At 37.8% G+C, this 13,342-nt stretch overlaps 1 protein-coding gene across 2 annotated transcripts in view; it reads right to left on the bottom strand.

The window, feature by feature from the left end:
• TBC1D30 (TBC1 domain family member 30) overlaps nucleotides 1-13,342 on the bottom strand; it is an 84,370-nt gene that overhangs the window by 27,110 nt on the left and 43,918 nt on the right. For both annotated transcript variants that reach the window (XM_042947074.1, XM_042947075.1), the window contains 4 exons: nucleotides 10,407-10,468; nucleotides 9,814-9,879; nucleotides 7,403-7,528; nucleotides 4,800-4,985 (listed from right to left, as the gene is read on the bottom strand). In XM_042947074.1, coding sequence (XP_042803008.1) covers nucleotides 4,800-4,985; nucleotides 7,403-7,528; nucleotides 9,814-9,879; nucleotides 10,407-10,468 — 440 coding nt within the window. The remainder of the gene's footprint in view (nucleotides 1-4,799; nucleotides 4,986-7,402; nucleotides 7,529-9,813; nucleotides 9,880-10,406; nucleotides 10,469-13,342) is intronic.

The raw sequence follows: 13,342 nt of genomic DNA, 5'->3' as shown, positions 1-13,342 counted from the left end.
CACTCTGCTAGGTCTTCCCCCACCCCAGAAAACCACTGAGTCCCCAGAGCCCAGGAAAAACAAGATGAAGAATAGAATCATAGCTAACCCTATATGTTGGTAGAGAAGTAGCTGTCTCACATTTTGATTTTTCTGTCTAACACAAAACTCTAATTTCCAAGAAAATTCTCTCCCAGACCTGACAAGGGCCCATTTGTCCCTCATCCCTGGCTTGTAATTTCTACTTTTTCGGGTCATAGTTTTGACTAATAAGGCTGGGCCATACTCTTGAGAAGGTCCCTCGAAGACCTTTATTCCAAGAGTGGACAGGTAGAGCTTAGCAATAAAAGGAGTACAGCATATTCAATCTGTGGAGGAAGGAAGTCCTAGAGAGACTGGGGCCAGTTGAGGGGGAATGCAGAGGTCCGAGAGAACGGAGTATCCTGGTGGGGACCTTGCACTCTACTTCTAAGGAGAAGAGGGACTTACAGGATCACAAAGGTAAAATTTAAAAGTAACAGTCTATTACTGCACTTTCTATCTAAGGATATAATAGAGAGAGAGACACTTAAGCTTTAAAAAGAAATCATGGGGGTGTCTGGGTGGCTCAGTCGGTTGAGCCTTCGACTTTTGGTTTCGGCTCAGGTGATGATCTTGCGGTTGGTGAGTTCAAACCCTGCACAGAGCCCTGCACTGGCCATGCGGAGCCTGCTTAGGATTCTCTCTCTCCCCCTCTCTGCCCCTCCCCTCCTTGCTCTCTCTCTCAAAATAAATAAACTTAAAAAAAGAAGATAGCAGTTAGCAATTAAAAAATAAAAAAGAAACTATGATCTCTCAAAATTACACAAAACAAGAAAAACAAATCTCCAATTATCATAGTAATTCTTATGACACAATGAAATTATCTGTCCAAAGGCATCTCTAAGTCTGACATAGGACATAAGAGATAGCTGTGCGTTTTGTTAAGTATGTCACTCCACCCATCACTATATTTCAAAGACCACACATTGGGGGAAAAAAAGGATAAATAATGGCAATAGAGCAAAACAGTTTCTTCAACAAATGGTGTTGGAATAAGTGGACATCTACATGCCAAAAAATGAATCTAGACACAAAAATTACACCTTTCACAAAAAAATGACTCAAAATAGATCACAGACCTAAACATAAAATGCAAAACTATAAAACTCCTAGAAGACAGCATAGCCTAGATGATCTTGGGTATGGTGATGACTTTTTAGATACAACAGCAAAGGATACAATCCATGAAAAAAGTCACTGGGAAGCTAGATTTCTTTAAATAAAAACTTCTGTTTTGTGAAAGACAATGTCAAGAGGATAAGAAAACAAGCCACAGACTGGGAGCAAATATTTGCAGAAGACACATATAATAAAAGACTATTACCCAAAATACACAAAGAACTCTGAAAGCTCAAAATAAAATAATCAGTAGGATCAAATGGACCAAAGACTTTAACAGATACCTCACCAAAGATGTGTTTGGATGGCAAATAAGCATATGAAAAGAGGCTTCACATCACATGTCATCGGGGAAATTCAAATTAAAATGAGATACCACTGCACACCTATTAGAATGGCAAAAATATGGAATGCTGACACCACCAACTGCTGACCAGGATGTGGAGCAACAGGAACTCTCATTCGTCGCTGGCGGGAACGCAAAATTGGATAGTCACAATTTTGGGAAGACAGTTTGGAAGTTTCTTACAAAACCAAATATACTCTTACCATATGATCCAGCAATCACACTCCTTGGTAGTTACCCAAAGGAAGTGAAAACTCACATCTACACAAAAACCTGCACATGGATGTTTACTGAAGCTTTATTCATATCTGCCAAAACTTGGAAGCAACAGAGATGTCCTTCAGTAGGTGAATGGAAAAACAAACTACATACAGCCAGACAAAGGAATAATATTCAGCACTAAAAATAAATGAGCCATCAAGCCATTAAAAGACATGAGGAACTTTAAATGCATATTACTAAGTGAAAGAAGCCAATCTGAAAAGGCTCCATACTCTGATTCCAGCTATATGACTTTCTGGAAAGGGTAAGACTGTGGAGATAGTTAAAAGATCACTGGTTGCCAGGGGTGAGGGCAGGGGGAATGAATAGGCAGAGCACAGAGCATTGTTGGGGCAGTGAACACCCTCTCTACAAATACTTTAATGACGAATACACGTCGTTAAACATTTGTCCAAACCCACAGAATGTACAACACCAAGAGTGAGTCCTAATGGAAACTATGGACTTTAGGTGATTATGACCCATTGATACAGGTTCATGGATTGTAACAAATGTACCTTTGAGAAGTGATGGTGATAATGGGGGAGGCTACACATGTGTTGGGGCAGGGGGCATATGGAACATCTGTGTCTTCCACTCAGTTTTGCTGTGAACCTGAAACTGCTCTAAAAAAATTATGTATTTTTTAAAAAATAACTAATGAAGGAGCATCAAAATTTTAACAAGTAGTTAAAAATAGTTACTAAGAAAAAACAGTAAGTGCTGAAAAGCAAGGAAATGGTTCACCTCCTTCTAAAATAAACTATATATCTGCCTAATAATTAAAACTTGCAAAAAAAAAATTTGCAGAGGCCAAAATAGCTGCTAAAAAACACGGATACCAATATCTTCCTTTGCATCTGAAATGATTCTTCATGAATCTAATCTTCCTCTGCATATTCAATGTCTAACCACAAGATTCCTAAATGATGATGATGTCATTTCATTTCACAGAGTTCATTTTCTTAGAGGCAGAAATATAAATATGCAGCTCCTCAGCTTTATCTAATCCATCTTTTTTATGTGCATTTAGTTTCCCAAGTATCACTGAGACTTTCCATGATTTGATTGGCATGTATATCCCCTCCCCCAAACTACTCCACCTCACCTGCTAACCCAAATTGCTTATTCTAACTTTTCAACAGAACAGTTCTCATTTTATAGGCATAGAAATTACATCTGAAAAGAAAAAATTGACTAAAGCTGATAGACTGAGTAAACAAAACTGCTTCTTGATAAAAAACGTTTTAAACGTTTAAATTCATACATTTATTTGTCTCTGGCTCCTCCCTCCCCCACTTATTTGATGAACATGTAGCTTCAGAGCTGTTTCCTTAAATATGCGAATGGAAAAAGTGAAAGGGTGAATACGGATTTAGACTATGTCAGGCTGGCTTTATAATTAATTCCACCATGATACATACAAAATGAGAAGGAATATTTGTTTGTTTGTCCGTATGACATTAGTCAGTGATTGGAAATATCCTTAAGATTATTTACCACAATCAAACACAAGGCTTGGGGGAGGCTCTTGAATACAAAGACTAAGTATCTATTCCACCCATCACAAAGCATTGCAATCAATAGCAGATTGAGAGTTCAAACATGAATTAGCAACCCCATATTGCCCCAAGCTAATAAGGGAGTAGTCATCCTGCACATGTGAAATGCTTCAATTCTCATAAAGATTATTTCTGGTGATTCACTGACTCACATTCTAACACATAAGCTTAAATTGCTTGTGACCCATCTCAAAGTGTTTCCAGAATTTTTTTTTTTAACAAACAAAGGTTCCAGGTATCAAAGATTAAAAGATAATAAAATATAATTCACCTCCACAACCTTTCTCCATGCAAATACCTTCCATAATACACACTCACTCTCAGCCTACCTCCTCCATACCTCACCCCATATGTGAAAGAGTAAAGCAATCCAGTAACAAGACCCAACCTGAATTAAGCATAACTTGTGGGAAAGTAGGAAGTTTCTAACAAGACCCTTCGTGTCCCACCTCTTGGTAGTCACACCCTTGTGTAAGACCTTCCCCTTGAGTAAGAGCTAGCCCTAGTGACTGGCTTCTAATGAATAGGATGTAACAAAAATGAAAATGTAACTGATAATAGGCTACAAATCCGCAAATGAATCTCTCCTACCTTGTCCATTCTCTTTTACTCTCTTATTCTGAGGGATGCTGGCCGCCTTGTTGTGAAATGGAGACATGGCAAAGAACTAAAAAAGGCCTCCAGCCAACAGCCAGCCAGACTTAGGCCCTCAGTCCAACAACCTGTGAGAAATTAAATCTTGCCAACAACCACATGAACAAATTTGGAAGTGAATGCTGTCCCCAAGTGAGCTTTCAGATGAGATTGCAGACCCAGCCAAAAGTTTTGATGTCACAACAATATGACTTTGAGCCAGCTAGGCTGCACTCAGATTCCTGATTCCAAGAAACTATGAGGTAAATCATGTTTGCTATTTTAAGTAGCTAATTTGTTATGCAGCAATGGATAATTAATACAATTAGTATTCAACTTGCTTTAAAAATATGATGTTTCAGGGGCACCTGGGTGGCTCAGTCAGTTGAGCGTCTGACCTTAGCTCAGGTCATGATCTCACAGTTTGTGAGTTCCAGTCCTGCGTCAGGCTCTGTGCTGACGGCTCAGCGCCTGGAGGCTGCTTTGGATTCTGTGTCTTCATCTCTCTCTGCCCCTCCCCCACTCATGTTCTGTCTCTCTGTCTCTCTCTCTCTCTCTCAAAAATAAACATTAAAAAAAAATTTAAAGATATGCTGTTTCATAAGCAAGACTAAAAACATAATGATTCTACTCACATTTGGCAGTTACATGAGTCCATCACTTGACCTGGCTTTAACGTGGGGGAAATGTTATTATGGGTAATTACAATGCGCAGCAAACCCCTTAGAAGGCGGTGGGTCGAAAAGGAAGAGATATTACAGTTCCAACGTTTGACTCTCAGACAGTTTCAGTTGCCCTCTCCAGAGCCTGATACTCACTTTCAGTGCATCCCCTTCATTGCCTTCCACCACTTCCAGAATTAGAGCAGCCAGGATGTTAAAGCCTTGGCAGTAACCAACATTCTTGTTCCATCGAGCATAGGCCAAAAGGACCCGTTTTAACACAACCCTGTCCTGCTCAGCCTCCTGGCCACAGTAAGAACTGCAGCCTGTGCGGTGAAGATCCTAAAGAAGAGAAACAATTATCTTTTCTAATGGTTCCTTATTTTCTCTACAAAAAAAAAAAAAAAGCCTTTAGTTGTATCTCTGCTTCAGCACTAAATAGAATATGTATTTTAGTTTTTTATTATTTTTATTTTATTTTATTTTATTTTTGATTATTTTTCTAAGTTTATTTATTCTGAGAGGGTAGAGAGGGACAAAGAGAGAGGGAGAGGAAGAATCCCAAGCAGGCTCCGAGCTGTCAGCACAGAACCCATCATGGGGCTTAAACTCATGAAATTTGAGATCATGACCTGAGCCAAAACCAAGAGTTGGATGCTTAATCGACTAAGTCACCCAGGTGCCCCAACATGGATTTTAGTTTTTAAAACTATATATGTACCCTAGACACAAGCCAAAAACAATTTTTTAAATTTTCTTTCTCCTAACATTTTCTAATATGCAAAGATACATTTTTTTCCAGTTTTATTCGGATATAGTTGACTAAGGACATTTTCAAGGGGAATTTCAGTCAAATTTTTCTAAATTTCTTTCTAATTTTCTATTAAAGTTAAGTTGTTTCCAGAAGTGATACAAATGTGATTCAGAATTAACAAAAATTGCATTATAATTCTATATAAATTGACAGTTTCTTTTAATACTAGGTCTCAGATAAAACAACGGTCACTTCAATACACATATGATAGATGCTAACATTATTCCTTTCTCGAAAACACAATGTAATATTTACCTATTAAAACTCTAATATTAAGGAGAAAAATCAAAATAGCAAAGAATGCAATCTATATTGCAGAGAGACAGAAAAATTATTCTGTTCAAGACACAGAAATCTTTCTATCTAAATTGGTTTATAAATTTGTATAAAAAGGACAGAAACATTTGTTGTACTTTAATATTTAATGAGATCAATATATATCATTTAATAACTAAGCAGAGACTATGATTTTCATGAGCTAATGTCATTTTACTGACAGAGCATTTACTTCAATGAGAAAAACGAAACATTCTCTTAATAACATGATTGTTATAAAATGTACATTGCCTTAATTCACAATTTAAACAGAAAGAAAATATTTCAAATATGGAATACTTTGAGGCACCTGGGTGGCTCAGTCAGTTAAGCATCTGACTTCGGCTCAGTCATGATCTCACAGTTCAGGGGTTCAAGCCCCACATCGGGCTCTCTGCTGTCAGCGCTGAGCCTGCTTCTGACCCTCTGTCCCCCTCTCTTTATGCCCCTCCGCCACCTGCTTGTTCACGCTCACTCAAAAATAAATGAAAACATTTTTTAAAAATATATGGAATACTTCATTTCTGAGAAACATTCTGAAATTCCAAATAAAGAGCTGAAAGATGGATAGTGCAGACACTTTTAAAACATACAAAATAAAATTTTATAATTGTTTTCAACATTTGTCTGAAACAGACCAAGTTAGATCACATAGAAACTTCTTTTAGTTAGTACTTCCTCATGAGAAAAGTATCTTCAAATCTGCCAAAACCTTAGCCATCTTCCGGTGGCCAAAATTTATGAGACAACTTCCCTTTTAAAACCCTAGCTTAGGAGTACGTGGGTGGCTCAGTTAGTTAAGCCTCTGACCCATGCTTTCAGCTCAAGTCATGATGTCATGGTTCATAAGTTCGAGCCCCACGCTGACAGCACAGAGTCTGCTTGGGATTCTCTCCCTCTCTCTCTATCCCTCCACCACTCACACACGCACTCACGTGCATGCTCGCTCTCTCTCTCTCTCTCACTCACTCAAAATAAATAAATAAGCATTAAAAATAACCCAACTTAGCATTACACTGTAATGAACTCATAAAATCAAAAGCCATGTGCTGGAGGTTTATGTAAGAAAACAGTAGTGGGATCAAATTGAATCAGCATCCTTGGCTTTTGGCAACAGGCCCTAATCAACTGTAATAATCCCAGTAGGCAAACCACAGCTGCCTCCACAGCTGGCATGAACCCTTGACCATCTGGTTCAAAGTAGACCCATCAATCTATCTTCATAAATTAACAGTTAAGGAATTATCAAAGGCCCTAATAAGAGCCCAATTATTTTAATAGGAAATATACTTAACTTTAAATTTCTCAATCTGTGACTTTCATGTAAAAATCCAGTTAACAGCACTGACCCATGCTAAAGAAAGTAAAAGAAATTTCAATCTCCTGTCAAGTAAGTTAGATAAGCAAGTAGAATATGAACAGAAACATTTTCTTCTTACTGCCAACATACAAATTTATGAAGATAAGATACTGTCAAAGTTCCCATTAAAAGGCTGTTAACTAATGAAATAAGAAAGCAGAAAATATATAGACATTCAGACCATAAGGTTTGATCCTCTATCCAGTAAACACCTGGCTCTTAGAATCTTCCTTTTAAGTCAGGACAGTAGGCCAAACTCAGGGGACTTACCTTGACTATCTGAATTCCCATGGAGTCATCATCAGGATTACTCCTTTCATTGAAAGTGAAGCGCATGGTTTTGTCCCAATCAATAGCTATACTGTGCAAATAATGATCTGCCAAGGTCAACCAAACCTAAAATATTAAGAGATAAAAAAGAATGCTACACTAAAATATATAATTTCATCCTTCTTTGTTAAAAAATAGTTATCACAGGGGTGCCTGGGTGGCTCAGCTGGTTAAGCAACCAACTCCTGGTTTCAGCTCAGGTCATGATCTCATGGTTCATGAGATCAGGCTCTGTGCTGACAGTGGGGAGCCTGTTTGGGGTTCTCTCTCCCTCTCTCTCTGCCCCTCCCCTGTTCACATGCACTCGTACATACGCGCACTCTCTCTCAAAATAAACTTTAAAAAAATAGTTATCGTATCTAACAAGAAAATGGGAACTGATCCTAGACCATATATAGCCCACTTGTAGAAATCAACTTTTCATTGAAATGTTTGCTGTGCTGAAGTGAACCAATTAGAGCCTTTCATTTATTGTTTTCTTTATTATTTGTTGAGCTTCTGCTACGCAGCAAGCAATGATCCGATCATTACGGATACTGTTAAGAGAACAAAAAAAAATTCCATTTTTATTTCAGTTCACTGGATTAGCTATATTATGTTATATACTTGTTAGACTTGACTCTGAATTGCTCTCTGTACATGGACACGAGCCACCTGGTCATTCATGGAGAATGGGTCTTTTTTCACCATGGCAGGGTCTCTGCCTTTAAATTATCCCTCCATCTCTCTCTCACACACACACACACACAAAACTGACAACAGGGTCTTATAATGAAAAACTTTTTTTTTTAATTAAATTTTTTTTTACATTTATTTATTTTTGAGAGACAGAGAGAAACAGAGCACAAGTGGGGGAGGGGCAGAGAGAGAGAGAGAGACCCAGAATCTGAAGCAGGCTCCAGGCTCTGAGCCGTCAGCCCAGAGCCCGATGCGGGGCTTGAACTCACGAACCGTGAGATCATGACCTGAGCCGAAGTCGGATGCTCAACCGACTGAGCCATCCAGGAGCCCCATGAAAAACTTTTTTTAAAAGAGTTACTGGATATTTTTACTCCTTTGATTACTTTCTCCTGAAAAGCTGTTTCTGAAAGACTTTTAATGTATATTTTGAAGATGAAGAATCCCCACCTTCAAATTCTAGGGGTATTAAGACTAGGTATATAAATTAACATACTAAGAAAAATAAATAACATACTAAGAAAGCATTTCAAGTTTTGGCATTTCAACACAATTTAGCAGAAATAACACTGATCAATATCTCCAGCCAGATTTTTCTTCTAAGCATCACAATCATATATCCAAATGTTCACCTGACACCCTCAATTTAGATGTCTAATAGGCATTTCAACCTTAACAGATAGCAAACCAATCATCTAATCTACCACTGCGTCAACTGATACATGCATGCATATGAACACACACATCTGCCCCTTCCATCTGAGTAAACAGTAGCTCTAACTTTCCAGAAGCTCAGGTCAAAACCTTGAAGTCATTGTTGACATCCCTCTTATACCTTATATTCAACCTAACAGGAATTCTTGTCAACTCGGCCTTCAAAATATATCTAGAATTTAATCCTTTTTTCCATCTCCACTACTGTAACCCTGATCTATGTCTTGCCTGAATTATCACAAGTTTTCCATTGATCGCCCTGTTTCTGCCCTTGTCCATATCATCAAACCAGAGAGGTCTGCTCACAATGTAAGTTGTGTGCTGTTACTCCCTATCTCAAAACTTCCCAGTGCTTCCCATCTCAGACTGGGCAAAAGTCCTACTATGGCCTGTAAGGTCCTACATGATCTACCATCCTCTGACCCCATCACATTTATCTCTATGACCCTCCCTCCAATTGCATTCCTCTTTGTTCACTGGGCTTCAGCCATCCTGGTTATTCGCTTTTGTGATACTCTAGCCTAAGGGTGTTCCCTCTCTTTGGAGTTCCCTTCCCCAGGTAGCTGCCTCACCAACTATTCAAATGTCACCTTGCTATTTAAAATTCCACCTCCTTACTTCCATTCCTCTCCCCTCAACTCTCCTTATTTCTTTCTCTGCCTTATTTTTATGCATGACACATCACCATCTGACATACTTTATATTGCATTCCTTGTAAGCTCCATGAGGCCAAAAATTTTGGTCTGTTGTTTTCCACCACCACCCCCACTCCCTGTATCTTCAGTACCCAGAACAGTACCTGGCACGGAATAATCAATAAATACTTATTAAATGCATAGATAACGAAGAAAGACAGCTTTCAAATTACTAACCTAGAATATTCTTTTGGACATTTCAGACATTTTAAAGAGGAACGGAGGGCTGATCCTTTTGTTTTGAGCCCTATGCATCCTCCTTACCTTTCTCCTCCATTCCTTTGGTATTCCTGTTGATAGTCTGCAAACTGCCTTGAGAGCATCGTACCACTAGGAGCACAGAAGAAATATTGGCAAAGTGATACTGACCTGGATAAGCATTTTTCAACTTGTTTCCTATTTTGACATCCACAGAGTATGATAAAATTCATATAGCACACTAAGATAAACAGAGTTTCTTTCAGCCACATATAAGTACTCCAAGCCCTACCCCCACCCCCCACCTTAGGTACTCTTAACACACCTGTGACCCCTGTGCAGTACACACACAATGATTGGGAAGCTCTGGTTCAGAAACAAATACATGTATTACGGATTCAAAATAATAGATATTTGGCTTTTTTAATTTTTTTTCACACTTGCACCATTAAGAGAAAGTACAAAATTTTTCATTGCAAGTATAAACTTGGGCCACTTGTAGCCTCATAAGTTTATTTATAATTTTAAAAACTGACTCATCTTATGCATGTCAAAGTATAGGCTAATTTTCCCACTTTGAGAATATATCTCAGTGTGCCCTACCGATACCCCAAAATAAGAGTATTTTCAAAACTAAAAAAAAAAAAAAACAAAGTTACCTGCTGAAAACCATTCTGACCTAAAGATGGCTCAAGAGTGAACTTCAACTTTGTGTCAACTCCTAAAACAAAAATATACATCTGTTATTTTGGAAATAAATAACATGTTAGATCAAAAATAAAATTAAAAATTAACCTGATTCTACTGAATCATTATAAAATTTTTAAAACATGTTTTTACTAAATTTTAGTCAATTTTGTTAAGATAAAAGGTAATAATATTACTTTTTTAAATAAAAAATATCCTATGGCCACTAGAATGTAGTTTAGCACATAGAATGGTGGCTTCCACAGTTGTTTGGAGCTGTGTAAAAACAAAAACAAAAGCATGACATCACAGGCTTGGAGTTATTCAGACCACCACTCAACTCTGGTCCTTAGTGTCAAACAAATTATTTAACCTGTCTCAGTCTCAATACTTTATCTTTAAAATGAAGAATAATATCTACCTCAGTAAATTAGTATGATGATTAACTATAAATCACCCAGCAAAGTATAATTAATATTTATGAAACTTATGAAGAGAAATCTCTTCTTACAGAATTTGTCTTAGAAAAGACATTTACGTGAACTAAGTTATGAAGGAAACTTCAGTGAAATATCAAAAGTTATCAAAATAATGTCATTGCTTTCTCACTTGTGGAATAATCCATTTTAACAATCTTATTTGGAGATTTTCATGTACCTTAAAATTCTATGATACATTTACTCACTGAAGATAAAACAGTTTGTATGTTTAATTACAGACTACAAGCTAAAAATATAACTATAGATAACATAACTATTATTTAAAGTTATCTACAACTTTAAACAAACTTCTTTGACTAAAATCCAAATCTATGGAAGAGAATAAATGGGAGAATATATCAAGACAATGTATTTATAATACATAAAGACTTTATGCTACATTCATACTAGGCTTTTATTCAGAATTCCATGTGAGAAGTATGTGTTATTGTCCTTGAAATGAAATTACATGACAATTTTTATTCCCACATAAATTTTATTATTTTTTTAATGAGCTTAATTTTTTTAACTTTATTTATTTTGGTGGGGTTGGGGATTGAACCCATGAACTGCGAGATCATGACCTGAGCTGAAACCAGGAATCTGACATTCAACCAACTGAGCCACCCAGGCAATCCCTCCCATGTAAATTTTATTAAAAAGAATCAACTCTGAAAATGCTAGATTTTTCTACAACTTCAAAATGAATTAAATCATATTTCAAGTCACTTTTTTAGACTTATTACTTAAAAGTTCAAGGATCAAGATATACCAAACATTATTAATAGTATTCAGTTTTACAATTTATAATTGTCATTTATGACAATATTTTTTCTCAGATGTTGATTGCAGATTAAGCATACTGAAAACTTCCCCACAACTTCCAGTACTTAGGAATTGGTATGTAGATAAAAACAATTTTCAGAATTTAAAATTACTATAAGGTAGACTTAAAAAAAAATCATATATATATATATATATATATATATACACACACACACATACATATATACACACATATACATATATACACACATATACATATATATACATATATATACACATATATATATACATATATATATACATATATATATGGATAGGCGCCTGGGTGGTTCAGTCGGTTGAGCATCTGACTTTGACTCAGGTCATGATCTCACGGTTCGTGGGTTCAAGCCCAGCATTGGCCTCTGTGCTGATAGCTCAGAGCCTGGAGCCTGCTTCCAAGTCTGTGTTCTCTCTCTCTCTCTCTCTCTCTCTCTCTCTCCCCGCCCCTCCCCCAGTCACACTCTCTCTTCTCTTTCTCTCTCAAAAATAAAATAAACATTAAAAATTAAAAAAAAAAAAAACATATATATGGAGTCAAGAAACTAGAAAGAGGTATGTATGTTTTGCCCAAGCCCATGACAGTATGCAGATATCCTTCTTGGGAGTTCTGGGAAGAGTACTGTGAATACATGATTTGGGTCCTAGATTTCTGAAGTCAAGCTGTGATAAAGAATCCCAGGCATCCAATCAATGCCCTGATACTTCTTTTCAAAGATTCAGGGCCACAGGCATATTCTCCCTAAGTAGATAAGATTTCCTTCTCCAAAGGTCTATCAAGTACCCCCACAATTTCTCATCTCTCTGAGATCGTTTAAATGAAGTCCTGCTTCAGTGCAGAGCAATGATACAATGGCCACAAGAGTGCCTCCAGCTGGAGCGAATGATTTAAGGCAGGATGAAACACACTCCCTTGTGAGGTTGCTGTCCAGACGCGGGGTGCTGAACGGAGGAGCATACATACTCATGACTTTTGCTTTAACAAAGACAAGGATATTCTGTCCAGCGCTGACTTATTTCAACCGACCTGACAGTTCTGGATTCCCTGTATGTATGACCGAATATGCTCCCTTTGCTTTTTCAGAGCACCTGCTGGGCACCAGGTGCTGAAACCTGCTGGGGTTAATCTAAACCACAACTATTTTCTCATGATCTAGAATGAGTCACAGGATTTAACTGGAATTGATCATTCACCACCTGCATGCGATAGCCGAAATCAGGTCATTTTCTCCTCTTTTCTTCTAAAGCAGGGGAGAAGGCTTATGTTTCATCTGATAGTCACGGCTGTTCCGGATTCAGAAATATAAAACACTTTTAACGTGGAAAGGAAATTTTTTTTTAAGGGTAAAGGCAGATGGTGAATAAATACTACAGTCTCTGCAATTAGACACTTCCACGGGGAGAAAAACAAAGAAACCACAAGGTTCGTAAAGGCAGTCACGCGTTCCACCCTTTGGGGCTCCGCGCCTCGTCAGATTCTCTCCAGCAGCCTCAGGATAGCAGGTCCCCGGTGGCGCGGGGTGGGGTGTGGGGGGGGCAGGGGCTGGGGGAGGACGAACTCGCCTGGAACCCCGCTGGTGCCACGCTGGGGACAAGTGAGCGCT

The sequence above is a fragment of the Panthera leo genome, chromosome B4, assembly GCF_018350215.1.
Source record: "Panthera leo isolate Ple1 chromosome B4, P.leo_Ple1_pat1.1, whole genome shotgun sequence".
In the NCBI taxonomy this organism is placed as follows: domain Eukaryota; kingdom Metazoa; phylum Chordata; class Mammalia; order Carnivora; family Felidae; genus Panthera; species Panthera leo.
The sequence above is the reverse complement of the archived record's forward strand: the minus strand, read 5'-3'. Positions and strand labels throughout refer to the sequence as shown.